General features: G+C 29.3%; 4 protein-coding genes and 2 non-coding genes across 21 annotated transcripts in view; 2 read left to right on the forward strand and 4 right to left on the reverse strand.

Moving 5' to 3' along the window:
* The first annotated feature begins 94 nt into the window (after window positions 1–94).
* On the forward strand, window positions 95–3,727 carry LOC126859028 (T-complex protein 1 subunit alpha). The gene is made up of 10 exons (XM_050609917.1): window positions 95–304; window positions 904–989; window positions 1,092–1,220; window positions 1,311–1,408; window positions 1,621–1,731; window positions 1,836–2,241; window positions 2,317–2,519; window positions 2,722–2,914; window positions 2,994–3,157; window positions 3,233–3,727. Exons 1-10 carry the CDS (start codon window positions 232–234, stop codon window positions 3,441–3,443), a joined length of 1,674 nt encoding a protein of 557 aa, XP_050465874.1. The 5' UTR covers window positions 95–231; the 3' UTR covers window positions 3,444–3,727.
* Window positions 3,728–3,911: 184 nt separating this feature from the next.
* On the reverse strand, window positions 3,912–9,893 carry LOC126859017 (double-strand-break repair protein rad21 homolog). 5 transcript variants are annotated; one of them, XM_050609892.1, is made up of 13 exons: window positions 9,755–9,893; window positions 9,181–9,339; window positions 8,874–9,103; window positions 8,584–8,767; window positions 8,075–8,234; window positions 7,802–7,994; window positions 7,493–7,716; window positions 7,201–7,421; window positions 6,941–7,126; window positions 6,424–6,810; window positions 6,105–6,239; window positions 5,810–5,965; window positions 3,912–5,720 (listed from the first exon to the last, which is right to left on the reverse strand). In XM_050609892.1, exons 2-13 carry the CDS (start codon window positions 9,322–9,324, stop codon window positions 5,595–5,597), a joined length of 2,346 nt encoding a protein of 781 aa, XP_050465849.1. In that variant the 5' UTR covers window positions 9,325–9,339; window positions 9,755–9,893; the 3' UTR covers window positions 3,912–5,594. The 5 variants fall into 5 exon arrangements, with proteins under 5 accessions (XP_050465849.1, XP_050465845.1, XP_050465846.1 ...); XM_050609888.1 differs by having other exon boundaries at window positions 9,745–9,893; XM_050609889.1 differs by having other exon boundaries at window positions 9,181–9,359; window positions 9,745–9,893.
* LOC126859053 (protein NDUFAF4 homolog) lies at window positions 9,730–12,034 on the forward strand. 4 transcript variants are annotated; one of them, XM_050609965.1, is made up of 5 exons: window positions 9,730–9,862; window positions 10,566–10,726; window positions 10,856–10,947; window positions 11,538–11,751; window positions 11,850–12,034. In XM_050609965.1, the coding sequence occupies exons 2-5, from the start codon at window positions 10,582–10,584 to the stop codon at window positions 11,984–11,986; spliced, it is 588 nt and encodes a 195-aa protein (XP_050465922.1). In that variant the 5' UTR covers window positions 9,730–9,862; window positions 10,566–10,581; the 3' UTR covers window positions 11,987–12,034. The 4 variants fall into 4 exon arrangements, with proteins under 4 accessions (XP_050465922.1, XP_050465921.1, XP_050465920.1 ...); XM_050609964.1 differs by lacking the exon at window positions 9,730–9,862 and adding an exon at window positions 10,160–10,321; XM_050609963.1 differs by lacking the exon at window positions 9,730–9,862 and adding an exon at window positions 10,164–10,369.
* Window positions 11,995–19,946, reverse strand: part of LOC126859019 (xaa-Pro aminopeptidase 1-like) — a 32,856-nt gene continuing 24,904 nt past the window's right edge. For 3 of the 9 annotated variants that reach the window (XM_050609894.1, XM_050609899.1, XM_050609901.1), the window contains exons 2-12: window positions 18,004–18,227; window positions 17,417–17,458; window positions 16,639–16,818; window positions 15,048–15,165; window positions 14,398–14,776; window positions 13,979–14,099; window positions 13,480–13,843; window positions 13,125–13,358; window positions 12,867–13,030; window positions 12,636–12,731; window positions 11,995–12,518 (exon numbers count right to left, since the gene is read on the reverse strand). In XM_050609894.1, the coding sequence (XP_050465851.1) occupies window positions 12,231–12,518; window positions 12,636–12,731; window positions 12,867–13,030; window positions 13,125–13,358; window positions 13,480–13,843; window positions 13,979–14,099; window positions 14,398–14,776; window positions 15,048–15,165; window positions 16,639–16,818; window positions 17,417–17,458; window positions 18,004–18,227 (2,210 nt within the window). In that variant the 3' untranslated portion in view covers window positions 11,995–12,230. Of the gene's footprint in view, window positions 12,519–12,635; window positions 12,732–12,866; window positions 13,031–13,124; window positions 13,359–13,479; window positions 13,844–13,978; window positions 14,100–14,397; window positions 14,777–15,047; window positions 15,166–16,638; window positions 16,819–17,416; window positions 17,459–17,995; window positions 18,246–19,946 lie in introns of all 9 variants that reach the window. The other 6 variants (XM_050609893.1, XM_050609900.1, XM_050609897.1 and 3 more) reach the window with 5 other exon arrangements.
* On the reverse strand, window positions 15,593–15,805 carry LOC126859198 (small nucleolar RNA U3). Its single transcript, XR_007688778.1, has one exon. It is a non-coding gene; the product is annotated as a small nucleolar RNA U3 (small nucleolar RNA).
* Trnaa-agc (transfer RNA alanine (anticodon AGC)) lies at window positions 18,661–18,733 on the reverse strand. Its single transcript has one exon. It is a non-coding gene; the product is annotated as a tRNA-Ala (tRNA).

Below are 19,946 nucleotides of genomic sequence, written 5' to 3' on the forward strand. Positions count from 1 at the left end.
ATTTGGAAACAAACAGTGTGGCCAATAACAGTCGCCACCGTACTTGGCCGTAAAAGGAAATAAGAAAGGAGGTTCTCATTATCATTATTATTATTCATCGTGTTCTGTTGCTGCACGCGGCTTCTGGCTTCATCCCGGTCTCTCTCTTGTCGTTATCACTAGTAATACGAATTTGGGTATTGTAAAACCATTTCGCATACTTGTTCGAAATAAATCAGCAATTTGTGCGCAATGTCAACGGTAGCGAGTCCTTTAGCCGTTGGAGGCATCCGACAATCAGGAGCGCCAGTGCGAACACAAAATGGTAAGGATGCTGAATATCCACGGAGTTTGGTTATATCACGTCTCAATACTTCGAAATAAATTTTATGTGTCACTTTTGGGAATTATTGAATTTTATTGAAAAATCTATGAATTCACATAGAATTAAAATTGCGAATATTATAGGCCGCATATTAATTTCTATTATGTTTTATACGTAATATAAAATTGTACACTCTTGAGAATCTGAATAAGTGACTGCTTAACGCATTTAAAATATAGAATAAATATTTAATATTACATATATTTATTGATTTTCTATCATAATTATTCACATTTGTTAAACTATGATTGTATGTATGTAGCAAACTTTGTTAGTTGATTTAAAAATGCTATTCTGTAAAAGTATAAAGCAATTTAGGATTCAAGATAGAGATTATACTAAAATATGTCTTGTATAAAAATATATATTGTACATATATTTTCATAATAATTAATCTTATTTAAGGAGTACACAATAGATATATTATTTTAATATGTAATTTTTGAAGTATATATAATTACACTCTGTTATTTAATGATTTATATATAAATGTATAATATAAGTGCATAAAGTAAATGTATTATTTATATCTTTTCCAGTTATGGCTGCTTCTGCTATTGCGAATATAGTTAAAAGTTCATTAGGTCCAGTTGGTTTGGATAAAATGCTAGTTGATGATATTGGTGTATGTATATTATTCAGCTTTGTAATATATCAAATAAATATTTACAATACAATATTACATATATATGTCATAATCTAAATTATAATTATATAACATTTTCAGGATGTTACTGTTACCAATGATGGTGCAACCATCTTACGTTTATTAGAAGTCGAGCACCCAGCTGCACGAGTATTAGTTGAATTGGCTCAATTACAAGATGAAGAGGTTGGAGATGGTACTACTTCAGTTGTAAGTAATACATTTATATTTACATTTTCATTAAAATTTAAAATGAAAGTAGGTTATTTTAATGTAATAATTATATTTTTTATTAATTAGGTAATAATAGCAGCTGAGCTTTTAAAAAATGCGGACGAGCTTGTGAAGCAAAAGATTCATCCAACCTCTGTCATTAGTGGTTACAGACTTGCCTGCAAGTAAGAATTAATGATTTGTTTTATTAATAAAAAAATTATTCTATTTTCAATATCAACTTTCTTAAGTAATTAAATTGAATAACTTGAATAAATTAACTAAAAAATATATATCATGTATTATATATAGTATCATGTATCATGTATAGTCAAAAAATGAGAAGAAAAGAAAAATTTTAGTTAATAGAACTTTCATATGAATTTATTAATTTCAGAGAAGCATGCAAATATATTCAGGAACACTTAACTGTTAGTGTGGATGAACTTGGAAGGGATTGCTTAATTAATATTGCAAAAACATCTATGTCCAGCAAAATTATTGGAGCGTATCCTTTTAATGTTATTCACTATTTCTTTTTGGCGCACACAATCTATTCTTAATATTTAGTATATAAACATTAAAATATTTTCCATAACTGGTTACATTAAGTGACGCCAATTTCTTCGGTAACATGGTAGTTGATGCCATTAATGCGATAAAAATCAACGATGGCAAGGGAGGCTCTCTGTATCCTGTTAAAGCAGTCAATGTTCTAAAGGCTCATGGAAAAAGTGTTCGGGAATCGGTTTTGGTTCAAGGATATGCTTTAAATTGCACCGTCGCTTCGCAAGCAATGCCGAAGAAGATAACAAACGCAAAGATCGCATGTCTAGACTTCTCATTGCAAAAGGCAAAAATGAAGTTGGGCGTTGAAGTACTTATTACAGATCCTGAAAAACTTGAAGCTGTTCGTCAACGTGAAGCTGATATTACCAAGGAACGTATTCAAAAGATTCTTGCTGCTGGAACTAATGTCATTCTTTTGTCTGGTGGTATTGATGATTTATGCTTAAAGGTAGAGTCATTTAAGATGATAGTTTCTCTAGTAATATAAGTACAATATATTTATCTTGATTCTCTTTATTCACAGTATTTTGTGGAAGCTAAGGCTATGGCAGTGCGTAGATGTAAGAAAGCTGATATGAAAAGAATTGCTAAAGCTACAGGTGCACATTTTTTGACTTCATTGACCAATATGGAAGGAGAGGAAAGTTTTGATGCTAGTTTCTTAGGAGAGGCTGCTGAAGTAGTGCAAGAAATGATATGCGATGACGAGCTTATTCTTATCAAAGGGTATGTCTTGTAACTCTAATTAAAACATATTAATAACTAAATCTGATTCTGTAAAGCACTCTAGTATTAAGAGTACACAATTTCTGTGACATATATATCTGATGGAATATCTTTTCTATGATAAGAGCATCTTTGTATCACGCAATTGTCATTGTGAAAAAAAATACTGAAAAAAACATAATCATTAATCTTTTCTTTTCAGTCCCAAGGCACGTACAGCGAGTTCTATTATTTTACGCGGACCAAATGATTACTACTGCGACGAAATGGAACGTTCGATACATGATGCATTATGTGTCGTTAAAAGAGTTTTGGAAAGCAAAAACGTCGTCGCGGGAGGCGGTTGTGTGGAAGCTGCGCTGTCCATATATCTAGAAAACTTTGCAACATCATTGGTATTAATCGATTATCTACATATTTTCTATCAATATCTCTTTCTTGCATTAAGATATTTACAATCCTTTTAAATTACAGAGTTCTCGAGAACAATTGGCTATAGCGGAATTTGCACGATCTTTATTAATTATTCCAAAAACATTAGCCGTAAACGCAGCACAAGATGCGACTGATCTTGTTGCCAAACTCCGAGCCTATCACAATTCCAGTATAACAAAACCGGATCTTGTCGATCTGAAATGGTAACAACTTCATGATTTTTCTAATTTTTTTAATTGCCATGTAATTAAAATGAATATTCACATTTGTTTTTGCAGGGTGGGTCTTGATTTACTTGTAGGAAGTATAAGAGATAATAAAAAAGCTGGCGTGTTAGAACCAGCAATTTCAAAAATAAAATCTTTGAAATTCGCCACTGAAGCAGCTATAACCATTCTTCGAATCGATGATATGATTAAATTAGATCCCGAGCGTTCGAAAACGAAATCTTATCAAGATGCTATGGAAGCCGGCGAATTGGAAGATTAATATTAAAGCGCATTTATCTGTTACATTAAATATTATGCGTTTATACAAAAATAAAAAACAAGATTGTAAGTCTTTTCTGCACATATGAATGTCACGCAATATAAAAAAAAGAATATAAATTGTAATTTAACACATTCGTTATTATGTACTGTCATACGTCAATGATAGCGGACGTCTTACTGATACAAATATTTACGCTTTACCATTCATATATATATTGCACATATATCAATTTTGTATGTGCACAAGAAGCTGCTATTTAAAAATAAAGTTTTTTCATACTATGATGTTGTACTTAATTGATTGCATTAATAAATAGAATAAAGATACCCAAACAAAACTTTAATTATTGAATTTTCATTATTAAAAATTAAGAGATTATTAATTTTCATTCCCTTAATTTGTATGAATAAATTTATACATTTACAGAACTGTTGCAGTTAATATATAATAATCATGATTTATATATTTATAATACATCAATAATATTTATTTCTATGCTAATTATATCAATGTGCCATCTAAAGATGCTTGTTTATTACAATGAAATAATATGATCACAAGCAATAATAAAAAAGAATGAATATTACATAATTGAATATTAAAGTAAGCATATTTTCGAGGCTTAAAGATGTCGCTTGTAACATAACATATAAAAAGATAAAAATGATGATATATAAAAGAATATTTTAGTATAACTTAATATAAATTATTACATATATACGCAATATATATATAGTAACAGTTCATTAATGGAAAATAATGGAATAACAGTTTTAAGTATTATGTGATATGTATGTTTATAAAGTTCAATATCACTTATAAACAATGTCATATATAAATATTTTTTAATAATTTTTTTGATGAACAGTTAAATAGATGTTATCTATAATATATTTGCTACATCACGGCAGTTAACTGATAACGTTAAATTATTTTTTATGATTATATTTTAACAATGCATTTTATCTTGATTTATATTTATTTATAATATAAATTTATGCAAAATTTTATTGCAAAATAAAATAATTTGCTAAAATATATTTATTTTTTGTAATATTATATTCTTCATAAGATAGATATAGAAGTGCAACGATAAATCATTAAACAATCATTAATTTTCGTTAATACTGTAGTAATCTCAGCACTTTCTTTCAGAAAATAGCAACACATTTAAATCATGATGTTTATTTATTTAATATAATAATTTTTATTTATTTTTTTAAGTAGATATTGCGAAATGAAATATTTTACAAATGCTTTTCGCAAAATTCATATATTAATTATAAATGACATATAAAAAGAAAATTATAAACCTTCATGTTTTTTTATGTCTATTTTTTTTTGTATACTCAAATATTTTTGCAGAGATATAGAGAATATTGTTTTGCTAACAATATAAAAATAATACATAAAATTATTATTCACAAATAATTAAATCAAGTCTTCCATTAATAACTGTTTACATTACAAATAAGTGTATATATATATATATAAGCACTATAAATAAATTCTCTTGAAAATTAGTGTTCTTAGAATTTGTAATTAAGAAACTAAAAATATTTCACATTGCATTAATATTCTATTATATTAAATATTTGTCATTAAAATTAATAATTATATCAAAATTTAGTAAGTTATATCAATAATGTATCTGTGGTATTGGACCTTTTTGTAATGTAGACTTTAAGTCCCTAATAATGATACATATATATGTAAAATATTTTTTAATTATTTATTAATTTTATTTAACCCTGTTTAGATTTATGAATGATACAAAACACTACTGATTTTTAAAAGAACAAAAAAATTTAGCAAGACTAATCCATTAATAAAAATCCATTTAAATAAAAAAAGAAAGAAAAAGGAGAAAGAAAAATAAAAAATAAAAAGGAATGCAATGTGATTAATATATGATCATGTAGCAATGGGCATTTAATATACAATTTTGTAAGATAAGGGATCTAGAAAAAAAATAGTTAATATTTTCTCATTTTTTATAAATTATTCTGTTTAAAACATACTAAATTCTTTCAATATTTTAAAATTTATTTATGAAAAATGTGAATGTGTTATTTTTTGATATTTTTTGTGCAATGAAATATCAACATTTTTTTTCTTGTTGATATTCATATAACTGAGGAAATACCTTTACAACGCGGGATTTTCGAATTTTGGTCCTTTTGTGACTATAATCTCAGCATATGAATATTCCTGATTGAGTTCTAATACTTGGAACTTTTTCAGAACTAATAGTGTATAAAACTTCTGTGCAACCTACAAAAATAAATTAAAGAATAATTATCATTTTACCAATATTCCCATAAAGACATAAACATATTGAATCGTTTTTTTAAAGCACTAACCTGTTTGCGATTATTTTTGAATGCCATATCCGATAATGTTAATTTATCTTTGGTATCTAATTTGCTCTTTATAACATGATACATATGCGCTGCTCTTTTGTTAAGAACGCGCTCTTCAAATTGTTCATAAGTTTCATCCATTTGTTGTTCCTCTTGCTAAAAAATATAACATCTCATAAATAATTAACATTTATTTTCATAAATATTTTTCTGTAATACTGTAATAATGTATAATCTAAAAGTAAAACAGTGCATAATCTAAAAATAGTATTTGCAATATAAAAAGAAAAATTACAGGTCCCACAGATGGCGGAAATTCGTAATCTTCATGATTCCATGGTGTTGCAGGCCCTCTTTCTGAAATCGCACCAGGCGTATGCGCTGGAGGATGATGTTCATCATAGCCTATGTATGAAACTTGTGGTTGTGCCTATTATATAGTATAAATAAGACTTTTTGTTTTAATCTACACTAATTGTGAAAAGTAGTGCATATAGAATATTGTTCGAAAATACGATGCAATACAAAATAACAAAATCAAAAGAAAACTAAGCATATTTAACGTTTGCATATTTTCAACAGCTTTTAGTCACACGACGAGTATTTCAACTTACTTGATCGTAACCCATATTTTCCATCTGTGGCATATCGGGTGTTTGTATGGCGGCAACGGGTTCCTCTTGTGGTGGTACTTGCGCTTCTTCATGTGTGTCGAGTACTGAGCTGACTTCAGCTGGTGCAATTTGTGGTATTTCTGAACTGAGCAATGGTGTTTCAGTAGTTGGTGGTGCTACTATCGATGGTTCCCTAGAAGGCACAATGCTACTTATGTCGGAAACCGATGGTTCTGCCGGTAAAGGTAGTTCAGAAGATATAGATGATTCCGAAGGAAGATTATGTTGCGCGATTATGCTCGGAATTTCTACTGCCTCAATAGCGTTCGCTGACGGTTGGCTGACATCCGCTGGCGTTGGTTGAGGTGGTTGAGGAGGTTGTTTTATCTAAACATAACAATAAATTATACATTAATATGTTGTGTGAAAATTCATTGTCGGATTTGTTTTTCTTAAAAAAAAAAAAAAAATAAATAAATAAAATTATATATATATATATATTTATACAATTACTAACTTCATCATCCTGCGGTGCTTTGCGTTTTCGTCCTGTACGCTTATTGAGAATACTTTGATCATAAGAAGATGGCTCTACTTCTGGAGCATCTCTCATTTGCTCCAGAGACATACCATCTTCCTCAGCTCCAAGTCGTCCAAAATCTTCATGATCATAAGACTTGCTGGTTAGATGTCTCTGATAATTCTGTTTTAATAACATTAAAATGAAAATTTTATTATGGAATATTCAAATAATTGTATAATGTAAAATTGTATTACCTTAAACAGAACACGAGCTGGAATAGAACTTCCTGGTAGAGCAAAGAGCTTCTCTACGCCACCTGTTTCCTTCCAATGCATCAATCTTTTTGTAGGTGGTGCCAAGTCCAATGTTGTGATAATATCACTAGTATCAGATAGCTGTGCCTTCATCTCTTCACCAGAGATATTTTTTACTTCATCAACAATAAGTTTACGCTTGCGCTTAGTTTTTGTGAAACCTTTAAGAAAATAAATAATTTTTCGTTAGTTACAATAAATGTGCATCAATGTTAATATAAAAAAAATTCACCTTTTAAAATGGATGCATCGATTGGAGGTAACGCAAAGCTTTCTTCATCATCATGTAACAATGTGGTTTGATCTTGTAAAGGTGGTGGTTCTTCTACATTATCAATGGCATGTTCCTCTGGTATAACTGGTGGAGCTGGTGTAAAACGTCGACTGGCGACGCTTATTCTTCCATCCATTTCTTCTCCAGCTGCTGCTGGTGTAGCCGGTCTGGAGCCATCAGTGCTACATATAATGTTTTCTCAGTAATATCAAAATATTACAATATCAAAATTTTTTTTTATAGCAAAATATACCAAAAGCTAAATACCTCATGCCTCCCATTGGAGACCCTGGACCACCAAAATGATCGCCCATATCTTCATCAGATTCATCGTGCACAGATGCAGCAGTTCCAGGAGCAGTTCCTGCTTCCTGTTGCTCAGTTATCGAACTAACCTCAGGTACAGGTACCTCACCCATTGGAGCTTCGTCAAATAAACCACCTTCAAAAAGGCCGCCCGCTAAAAAAAAATGTTATAATTATTGTAAATTATTGTTACGTCTAATGTTACAAGGATGATAGTAACTGTTTTTATCATACATATGATATCTTGGCCAAGATGACCACCAAAACCATCATCTCTAATAGGTGTATCTATGTCCATAGGTTGTGTCGTAGCAGATGTTCCTGCAACTGGTTCTTTTTCTTTTTGTTCCAATGCTGTTTCTATTCCTGGACCATCACTAAACAACATGTGACTCTAAAATAATATTAAAACAATTAATATCTTAAAATTATATTATATGTTGTTTTGAAAATCTAATAAAGATTTATTATATACATTCTTGATTATCTAATAAAATAAAATTGAGACTAACTTGCATAAAATTAAAAAAAAATATACAAATGTCGAAAATTAAGTAATACTAATCATTAGATAACAAAGCTGATTTTTGTAAATTGTTTAATTATTTATAATGCTTGTATTATCAGAATATATAATTACTTTCAAGAATTCATGAAGCATATATAGTTTTGCTCACTATGTACACGATAACTGATGTGATTTAGGAAAATACAATTATACAAAGAATAAACATAATAGATACCTGATCTAATGAAGGTTCCATACCACTACCATGTCGTAATAATTCTGGTGGCTCTGCATCAAAACTCATGTCACCAAAACCTTGATCATGTGTAACCAAAGATAAACTGCCATAATCTTCCCTCATTGTTATTTCCTCTGCTCTAGATTGGTTTAAACTAAATTGAGCTTCAATATCAACATCTCTGAAAAAAAAAAAATAAATAAATAAAAGATTTAAGATTAGTGAAATATTTTAAAATATTCTGCATCATATATTTTGTACATAAAAGTTTAATAGTATTAACTTACTTAAGTTCAGGCATAGCAGTATCAAAATCGTGAAATACTTCTGGTAAAGTAATAGCTGTTACAGCCGCCTCTCTATGTTCCTCAGGTAAATCTACCATTCCTGGCCTAAAGGCCATTTTAATTTTTACAAAAGCTTCATTGCAATCGGCCAATAAATATTTGGCTTTTCTTGAGTAGATTCGTACTACTCCCAATAATAAATGACCGGATGTTCTCAAGGCCATTTTAACCTATTATAAATTTGTAGAGAAAGAATTTTACGATACATTAATATTCATATCTTGCAATATAATACGATAATACTTACTTTTGGTTGTAATATACCATCCACTGATTTTTCTATGTTAGTTTCAAATACATGTGCCTTTGTTATTTTTTTGTCCCAATGAGCAGCCAACCATATACGAGCCAAAGGCCCTTTTTTGGCCAACACAAAATGTGCGTAAAACATGATTCTTCTTTAATGCTGCATCAATAAAGATTGATCTAAATTAAGGAATTGAAAATCACATTCCTAATTCCAATATAAGAAAAGAACGTTGTTATTTAAAAAGATTACAAATATATGTTTACATTTAATAAATGTTCTGTCTAAGCTTAAAGAGTAAACACATCAGTGAATTAAATATTTCTTATTGGTAATATATTTGATATAACATAATAAGGCAAGAAATTTAATATTAGTTTAATGTGATGTTTATCAATTGGCATAAAATTTGATACATAAAATCAACATTAAAAGTCAACAACGGTTGTTGCCTAATTCGTGAAAATATAAACATCAATGCACAAGATGGCGTTTCCGTCTACAGTTTTGGCGGTTACGAGATAACGTCAAATTTCTTATACCAGTTTCGTTTACGATGCGTACAGCGTGTTACCGAGATATCGTCCGATCGTTAGGCCGTGTGAAGACTGTGAAGCAGCGGCATATTCTGCAACAGGAACAACCACAACTGCGACAATTTCTCAAAACATCGGTGCATACGGTACGTTTTCGATACGTATGTACCTCCAAACTGATCACGATTACGCGCGATCACACTCACACATATACATGCCCACATGCAACATACCGTTTCACCGTTAAACTGACGTTCCGAAACCCATCTTTCTTTCGTTATCCGCGTGTTCATAAACGTACGATTTTAGAAAATTACAGATGGAGTGTTTAGTCGACCAATCAAGATAAAGAAATCCTTTTTTTTTTGTTCTAATTGGTCAATTTTAGATGTACCCCACCAGGATTTTCGAATGCGCTCTTATTAGTCCACGGCGTATGTACAATTCCAAAAGATGGAGATGTTCTAATGGCGATTCACGGAAGACATATGAAAACATCAAACGGCATAAAGCAAGAGAGAGAGAGAGAGGAAGAGAGAGATAGAGAGAGAGTGAATTTCCATCCCCCTTCTTATCTTACTTTTCTCTTCGCCGAGACTCTCATTGTCAGCTATATTATATGATTTCTAACCTATACACAAGATATTGACAATGTAATTTTAATTGCATGTTGTATTCCAAATTTTTACCTGACCATATCTCATTAATTATGCCGAATTTAATGATTATAGCTCGTATGTTACAGATAAAATTAACAATAACTTTATGTCATGATTTATAATAATTTAATGATTTATCATCATTGGTATTCACTTTGTTTAATATTGAATAATCTATTTCTTATTTTAGATTAACCACTTTGATAATGGGAAAAGTTTATTCTTTGTTAACACGACCTATTCGCACGTTCAATGTCGAAAATCGTGCGGCAAGAATCATATCTCGAGAAAAGCCTATACCAGCACCACAATATCCATCAACAGAAAAACAAAAAAAATTGTCGGACAAAGGTATTATTTAATCGTAACGTAATGTTGATTTTTATCATATTGTAATTGAAAATTATAATTTAGGAGTATACACATTTTTTGATACTCTCCTAAGTTTATGTAAGTGTTATATAATTCTTTTGTGTTTAGTAAATCCAAATTTCCTGAAAGAACATTATCAAAAGAATGTGCAACTGGATCAACGCTTAAAAGATGTTTTTGTAACATCAACAGATCCACAAGTATGTATTATATTTTTAATTTGTATTCTTGAATTAAAAAAAATTTTAACATGCTAAGATAGATTTAGTAAAGTGTAGATATATTGACATAATTTTTATATTCAGATAGTAATTTTTTCTTTAATTTTTATAAACAAATATTTTTTTAATGATTCTTTATCGATAGATTCCTCATTTTTTTCTTTACTATTAAAACTCCTGTACTCTTACTGCAGCCATATTGAATTATGTCAGAAATGAGAAATCATAAGATTTTATTTTTGTGAAATACATTGAAATAAATAAGTTTTTTAAATACAATTATTTGTGTTCAATATATGGATTAGTAAAATACACCAAATTCTTTTTGATTTGTAAATTAATAAATAATTTAATAAATCTTTAATCAATTATATGGTTTATTCTTCAGGAAAAATGAATCTTACAATTATTTATTTTGATATATTTTGCAAAAATAAAACTCGCATGATTCCTTGCTTCTAACATTATAATTTAATATGACTGTAATGAGATTACAGGAGCTTTAAGAAAGACAAAGGAAATAATTTGTTATTGAGTAAAAATATAAAATTTTGTAATTTATTATTTAGAAAGTAATTGAGCCAACGAGAGAATCAAAACCTTTACCTCAAAACAGATGTGCAATAGATGAATACACATTTGACTTTTTTGAACCTACGATTCCTGTAGGAAAGTGCTCATTGAAGCAGATTTTAACATTTCTTTCGCAACATAAATACGATCCTGCAACATATAGCAGTGAAAATATAGCTGCTGAATATAAAATAGATAAGAAAGTAGTAGGTATGTATTATTTATTTTTAAAAAACTATCGTAAAATTTATAATGCTATATTAATATAAAATTTATATATATATGTATCTCTGTCTCTTTCTTTTTAGAGAATATATTGAAACATTTTAAACTTTATGTAACTATGACACAAAATAATGAAAAAATATTGGAAGATCCATTCCAAGAAATAATCGATGCAGCAATAGAGGAAAAAAAGAAGAAGGATCTTCTAGGAAAAGAATAATATGAATATTATATATAGAAAAATAATTTATTAAAGATTGTTTGTATATATGTTATTTTTTTTTCCTAGATAATATAATATAATATATATATATAGCTTAAATATCAACAAATGAATTGGAAATGATGTATATTTTATAGTAAAAAAGTTTCACAACGCGCGTGCATGTTAAAATATTCAGAAAGTAATGTTCTTTCTAAATTAATTACACATTCTTATGCAATCTGTAATAAAAATTTGTTCATTATTTTAATATCGATAAAATCATATAAAAGTATAAAATATTTGAATATTGTTTACTTGCTATGATATGATAAACTGCAACAATCACAACCAAGACGTGGAATTGCCTAGTGGTAGACGGCGTCGAGTGAGAATAATCAGGAAAAAAATCCTGCATACCTAAACTTGTTTCTGGAATGGTCATAGTCTTCTCCATCATCCAGTAAAATGCTTTCATTCTTAATTTTTTTTTCAACTCTGCGCCAACTTCTTCTCGTATACGTTTATTGTAATTATTTAGCCAACGTCGCTGTGTAACACGTGTTAAAATTATAAAGAACACTCACTTTCCTTTTATCGTTATTTTTTATGTTTCTTATAATATTATATAAATTTAGTAGTTTTGACTAATGTATTTAAGACCTACATGCAATGGAGTTAACATATTGATGTCAATAAGTTTTGGTTCATAAGGAACCAGAGTAATGTCTCTGAATTTGAGGAATTTTTGCCTATTATGATTCTGAAACATAATTGACAATTAGCAACTAATAATCCACAATTATAATATATAGATGAAATATATTGATAAATAAAGCTGTCATTGTTTCATAGTGTGATAATATGGTAGGGTATAGATAAGGATATTAAGATCTACCAATTTGCTAGCCGGAATCACTTCAAGTATATTTTCCAAACGAATTCCAAAATCGCCTTCTTTGTAGTATCCCGGTTCGTTTGATAGAAAAAATCCTGGTTTCAATTTAAGAGAACATCCTGTTACTGAATTTTTGCATCCATAATATGATACAAGGATAGGCGCTGCAATGTATATTGTTCCACTAGAATGGCTTTCATCAATTATATTTAATATTTTTATGAAGCAACTATTTACAGAAAACTATTGATTACGAACATTCGTGAACTGAAGAAAAATGACCAATTCCGTGACCAGTACCATGCATGTAATCATAACCGGTACTCCACAATGGTCTCCGTACAATAGCGTCCAATTGATCTGTCGTCAGATCATTGGGGAAGATCAAAGACGATAATTCGATCGAACCGATCAACACTCTTGTATAGGCTTTTTTCTGCTCATCAGTCGGCACTCCGAAATGTAGAGTCCTTGTCACATCAGTAGTACCATCTGCCAAATAATTTTATTTCATGCTTTTTTATATATTATGTCTCGCGATTTTTTGAGTCTACCTCGAAAAATTAGCAAAGCTATTTCCAGCAAAGAGTAAAAAAAATTCAGAATTTTGTACCCAAGTATTGTCCTCCGGAATCAACTACTAGTGTGGACGTGGTTCCAATTTTAACATTGGTCAAGTTAATTGGCTCATAATGCGGCAAAGCGGCGTGCGAACCATATCCCGCAATTGTTGGGAACGCAATACCCATGTTGCTATTTTGTTCGTACCGAAATTCATTGACCACTCTTGCCACTTGCATCTCATCCCATCCTTCGGAATCCAATTCATATTGTTCTTCTATGTAAGCTAGGAAATCACACATAGCCACTGCATCTCTCAGATGAGATCTTCTCATACCTGCTATTTCGATTTTGTTTTTTTCCGCTCGTAAATCAATTACAGGCGAAGGTTTAGTCAATCTCTTCTCTGGTGGAATCTGCAATTAAAAATCTATGTATTTATATATTTATGAATTTAAAATTATTGATTCAAAATTTGATCGCGGACTATGATGCTTATTTCAACGTCCAAAATATGCGCATAATCGTGTTGTTTTTGCAGTTACACTTACAGAATCATATATTTCTTTGGACGCACCCAATGTATAGCCATAAGGCGATGGAAGCCACACTGTGTTCCAGGCTTGGGACATAGTCTTTAAATCATACCAAATGGCTGTGTAATTGTGCCATCTGTAATGATAATTTAATCGTTATATATATTTATCGTTATATTTCAATCATTATACGATTCTGCTTTTATTATGTGGCTATTATCGGTTTCTAAGATTTGAAACTGTAAAACTGATTTCATAATATCATTGCAAAGCAAGAAAAAATAGAAGTTCTTTTTATTTTCTTAAAAATTGATTTAAAAAACAAAGCTATATCAGTAGGCACCGATCTTAATCTGTATTTTATCTGTTCTTCTACAATTTGTCATTCGGTGATATATGATACTTTGAATTCTATCTCTTCATCTCTCACTCACTTGACACAATCCGCGTGGAAGCAGGAGTCACTTTTCAGATGTATGTCAACGGATCGCAGGATTTTGTGTCGCGGCGCATAAAGATGCAGGGATCCATGAGTGATGATCGCATAGGCTCTTAGAACGGGCGTGTGTGGTAAATCGTAGCCGCGGATATTGAAGAGCCATGTTATCTCATCCAGGGCGGTGATGACCAGCGCGTCGGCCGACGAAAATTCCATTTCCAGCCGGACACTCCGAATTTTTTCTTGCCATGGTTTACCGGAGTATTGGTCCGCCAATGGATACGCCGCATGCGGATTGTATTCAGGTCGGCCCACCTGCCAGATTAAGTCCACCAGGTCGTTATGGACTGCGACCAATCTTACAGATGAATTTGCTGAACACGAATAGAATCGCGTTAATCGCGTGAAACAAGATCAACTTGGTTTTGTCGCGTGATAAATATTAGAATTTATCTCAAAGCTCGATAAAAAGTTTTTATTTTATAAAATTAATAAGGTTTTTGTAAAATATTATGTTTTTAGAAAAAATATATACGTTTAATGTATACGTAAAAATATTACAATAACATTTAAGTAAAATAATGCGCTGCAAAGAGGAATATAATATATAATGTTTAAAAAAGGTCTTATCTAAGAAATAATTACCTAATTCGTTTTCCCATATTTCCCACATAAATGCGGATATTAGTTTTGGATTAGCACCGATACGTATTTCCGATCGATTTCGAAACTCGTATATTAACCATTCTGTTATTGTTGGTACCTGAAATTATTGGAAAAATTTTTTTCATGTGTTATGGACCTCGATATTGAAATATTTACAAAATTAATGTTTAATTACAAATTTTCATTACTAATTACAAACTGGATGTGTTTGTGTGTATATATGACAAATGTACCGAATTGTTATAATATTGTCATAAATTTAAGGAATGTTTTGTAAATTTATCATAAATAATTTTCTTTTTTTTATAATATATATACAATACACACACACACACACACACAGACACACAATATATACATCATAAAAATAATATAATCATAAATAACATGATTAATGCCAGAAAAGTTTTACGTTTTAATTTAAACAAACGTGCTAAAAAAAATTTTATCTAAGCATATGAATAGATTTTGATACTTTATATTTTATTGTTTTAGACATGAAAAATAAGTTTTTTAAGATATTAACACTCAAAAAACTCAGCTCCCCATCTCCTTTGCACTAAGTGCAAAAGATGAACGATCATCGATGACAAAGATTTCGAAATAAGCCGAGGACTCATGTCATTCTTATGCTGAAGGAAGAGCGCTACAGTTTCTCATCGTAGTTATGTTTACTCCCATATTAGGAAGGGAAAATGAAATCAACTCCTAGAACTGATCCTGTGAAGCATGATCTTAAAATTTCATTGCCGCTACATCCTAAATATAGTATAGTAGTTGCTGTAAGATTTTGATTACGAAAAAATGATTCTTTCGTGTAGCCATCTAATGGGCTACACGGCAGTTAAAGTTGAGATATCCAAATATAATACAGATATGTGACTTTTAAGGCGCATAAACTCATCATCTGGAAATTGATGAGATTATTTATTGTTAAGAGAGTATGTAATAAGAGCTTCGAGAAAGAGGGGTGAAAGGGAGAAAGAGAGAGAGGAAGAGAGAGAGAGAGAGAGAGAGAGAGAGAGAGAGAGAAAGAGAGAGATATTAATATATTATTGTAGTATCATTAAAAATAAAATGAATATGTCAAATAACAAATCAAAATTGAATTCAAATTATAACAGTCTAAGATTTTACAATATAATTAAAAAATTTTAATCAGATTTTAAATATTAATGTATGCAATGAATTGTTACTTAATTTTTGTGTTCTTATTATCTTCGGAGTCTTATGAATTATAGAAGCCGCTGTTAGAAAATATTTTTTAAGGATAAAGCTAAAAAATAGAAAAATAAGTACATGATAGAAAAAATTTGGAATGTACTATGATAGATAAAGACAATTTAACTTATTAACGAACAGAGAAAATATATAATTGTATGAAATAATATACAAATATATATATATATATATATATATATATATATATATATATAATGGAAATAGTACATATAATAAACTGAATATATAATAAACTGATAGTTATTAATTATGTAAAAATGAGATAAAGACCTCGTCCTTGTTATCATATCACGATAATAAAAATTTGAACTTGAATTAATTTACTCACGTCGGATTCACCTTGCTTCATTAAACTCCAGTTGCAGTCCAGCTGATGGTCAGCTTGAATATGATATCGCCCATCAGTCCAAAGTATTGCCTTGTCTATAGTGACTAAAGCTTCTCCAGCACTTCCATAAAATCCAGTAAGAAACTCTCTTCTCATATCACGCGGGTCCACAGTTTCGCTCTATATAAGAATTTATAAATTTTATTAATAAAAATATATATGAATATGGAAAGATAATTATATAGTAATTCGAAACAAAATTTCCTAATCGATTAGCATTAAAATATATATCAATGTTTCGACTTAAATCGATGTCTTTCAATCGTTTAGTCGTCAATAAAAATTGAAAGATTTCACAGGTACATGCTATAAGTACAAGTATATATTGTACCGCTCAAAAGTTTGGAACATTCTATATATCAAAATAAAAAATTATATTTTACAATTGCATTTTTTATTAATAATTATTTTATTTTAAAATTAGGATGTTTTAAACTTTTGAATGATAGTATATTTTTGTGTCTTTATAATTTTAATAGTTAGAAAAACGTTTTTTATTTTTTTTTTATATATTTGTTTTTTTATATCGCATTAAATTTTTAGATCACTAAAATATTTCTCAAGGAAAAACATGGTTTTAAAAGATTGAACACTGCATCCAAAACCATAAAATTTTAGCGAATACAGAGTAAGCACATCAGTCAAAGTCAAAATAATTATGCGAAGTATTATTTTCAATAAGAAAAGCTTTCAAATATTGTACACTACGCAAATATACCTCTAAAGGGCCGTCACGGCCGTGAGAAACAAAGCTCACTGTCTGAAATTTAAACACAATGAAAAAAGAGACATTTAGCATATATATTTTATATATTAATACATTATATACACATTATATATATATATATATATATATATATATATATATATATACACACACATTAAATATATACATTAATGCATACATATCAATGTCATTACCAATGAATCGATTTAATTCAATCTGTGAATATAGTGTGCATTATTATTATTATTATTGCGTATCGAATTTGACTTGTAATGTAAGCAGTTTAATTTATAACAAGACTATAATCAACATTTAAAAAAAATTATGATTTTAAATAAATTCTGGTAGTTACTATAATCGATTTTCTTTATTATTATAAATGCTTGTAAAAATTATCCTGATAATTGTTATCGTATATTCTACACATATCTACAATTAGTTAAGATTAATCTATTAATACGAATGTGACATGCCAATTTGTAAGATATGTACGAGAAAATCTCCTGGATAAGATAAATCATAGGTTTGAATATCGAGTCGATTTAATCACGTTGATGAGACAGAACTCACAAACTCACTTGATGTTCGTCATCCGAAGTAACGATGTAGCCATCGAGTGCTGGCCCTTGAACTGCCGCTACGCGAATCATTTCAGATCTCAATTGCCTCAATCGCAGAGAACTATCATATCGATTAACCGGTTGATTCTCGATATAAGCATTCACGGGGCAGTACGATCTTTTGGCACCATTATAGTTGTATTCTGGCTTTGACAATTTTCTGGTATCAGCTCTCGTTAATTCTGCATCAGACAAATTTTCTAATTCTTTTGATAAAAAATAGCACAAGAAAAATATGTTACATATACATATCAATTACAAGATGCATTGATAATGTATATAAAAATAAATTGATTGAATTCGATTTTTAGTTAATTATTAATCAAGTCTCAAAAATAATTTTAATAAACAAAGTTTATAGTTTATTTGGGATTGAATTATAAAATAAAAGATAAATATTGCAAAAAACAAAAAATTAAAAGATGTAAAAAATATAATTTTTCTTTTCTATAATTCAATTAATTTAAATATTCATCTTAACTGTACAGATAAATAAGAAATAATAAGTTAAGATAATGAAAAAAAATATATGACATAGGCATAAAATGGATGGTATCAATAGTATAAAAAATAATCCAAATATGTTTAAATTTTATGCAAAAAGCAAAAGAGAGATGGAGGCGCCGGGTATCGATCCCGGTACCTCTCGCATGCTAAGCGAGCGCTCTACCATCTGAGCTACGCCCCCCAGATGAAAAGAGTTTTCTTAATGAGTGCTGATTTGGTTGATTATATAACTAAAGAGATAAATTAGATATATATATATATATATATATAAATTTTGTTTAAAACTTATTTATGCAAAATATAAATGTGCATGCCTTGCATAAGAGTCAAGATAATTGAATAAATTATGACGTAATTGATGATAAATAAAAGTGAATTGTATTTATTAAATATTGTAGTTATTAAATAAGTTGAAAATAAGTTTTACAATTCGATTAAATTATAATCGATTATAATCTATTAAAAAATTATGATAAATAACAAATTTGTGAACAATCTTGAAATATTTCCTTAAACATAAGTGACAATACAACAAATCAGATTTGATTATTGGAAAAATAATTATTAAAAATTTTGTCCAAATAAATGTCAAAAATAAATAACTATAATACATTTCTTCTTCAAGCATTTTTATAATTTTGTGAGTACTAAATCCATAAAAGATGTTATCTTAAATACATATGTGTATGTATATGTGTATAAATATTTATGTATAATATAAATATGTATGTGTGTCATAAAAACTTATCCTATATGAAAACAAAATATAAAATTAATATTCTTTTCTACAAAAATAAAATGTAACTGATCCATTGATGATAATCCTTTATAAATAATTTCAATAATATTAAGTATATTCTTATATTCTCTGAAAAAATTGTATAATGTGTGTCTGTGTACGTGTGTATAATTTAAATACGTCAACACATATATAATGTATACTGCATTGGACATAAGAAATACAGATAAAATAAGTAGATAATGGATACAAATTAGAACAGCACAATAAACGTGTTCTTAAATATCTTATCAGGAATTAATGATATAGAAGTTTAAACTTCAAACGGCAAGAAAAGTCGAAAAAATTCAATGAGATTATAATCTATGAGAGATCATTATAAACTTATCAAATTGGCAAATTAGAAGATTTCATATAAATAAATGACGCAATGGTACATGAATTCCTAAGATTTCTATAGATGATGAGATCTTTATGACTTATGGCAACGCGACTCGTGCCAATTGATCTGTTGACCGGAACTAGCTTGATTTCCGTTGCATATATAGTATACGTCTCATGGGAATCCAGAGGGTGTGCTAAGTGGTGCTTGCGTACCAGGAAAGCATATAGAACTTGGAGTTAAATCGTCCCGAAACGCACATTTTGATCGTTA

The sequence above is a fragment of the Cataglyphis hispanica genome, chromosome 2 (assembly GCF_021464435.1).
Source record: "Cataglyphis hispanica isolate Lineage 1 chromosome 2, ULB_Chis1_1.0, whole genome shotgun sequence".
NCBI classification, from domain to species: Eukaryota; Metazoa; Arthropoda; class Insecta; order Hymenoptera; family Formicidae; genus Cataglyphis; species Cataglyphis hispanica.

What these genes read in the sequence shown, in the direction of transcription:
- LOC126859028 (XM_050609917.1), top strand. Translation starts at nt 232, where the DNA reads ATGTCAACGGTAGCGAGTCCTTTAGCCGTTGGAGGCATCCGACAATCA. An exon ending in GGTTACAGACTTGCCTGCAA is followed by an intron (nt 1,409 to 1,620) that starts GTAAGAATTAAT and finishes TATTAATTTCAG; the next exon opens with AGAAGCATGCAAATATATTC. An exon ending in GATCTTGTCGATCTGAAATG is followed by an intron (nt 3,158 to 3,232) that starts GTAACAACTTCA and finishes TTGTTTTTGCAG; the next exon opens with GGTGGGTCTTGATTTACTTG.
- LOC126859017 (XM_050609892.1), bottom strand. Translation starts at nt 9,324, where the DNA reads ATGTTTTACGCACATTTTGTGTTGGCCAAAAAAGGGCCTTTGGCTCGT. An exon ending in ATGGTATATTACAACCAAAA is followed by an intron (nt 9,104 to 9,180) that starts GTAAGTATTATC and finishes AATTTATAATAG; the next exon opens with GTTAAAATGGCCTTGAGAAC. An exon ending in CAGCTCGTGTTCTGTTTAAG is followed by an intron (nt 7,127 to 7,200) that starts GTAATACAATTT and finishes TTATTAAAACAG; the next exon opens with AATTATCAGAGACATCTAAC.
- LOC126859053 (XM_050609965.1), top strand. Translation starts at nt 10,582, where the DNA reads ATGGGAAAAGTTTATTCTTTGTTAACACGACCTATTCGCACGTTCAAT. An exon ending in AAAAAAATTGTCGGACAAAG is followed by an intron (nt 10,727 to 10,855) that starts GTATTATTTAAT and finishes TTTTGTGTTTAG; the next exon opens with TAAATCCAAATTTCCTGAAA. An exon ending in AATAGATAAGAAAGTAGTAG is followed by an intron (nt 11,752 to 11,849) that starts GTATGTATTATT and finishes CTTTCTTTTTAG; the next exon opens with AGAATATATTGAAACATTTT.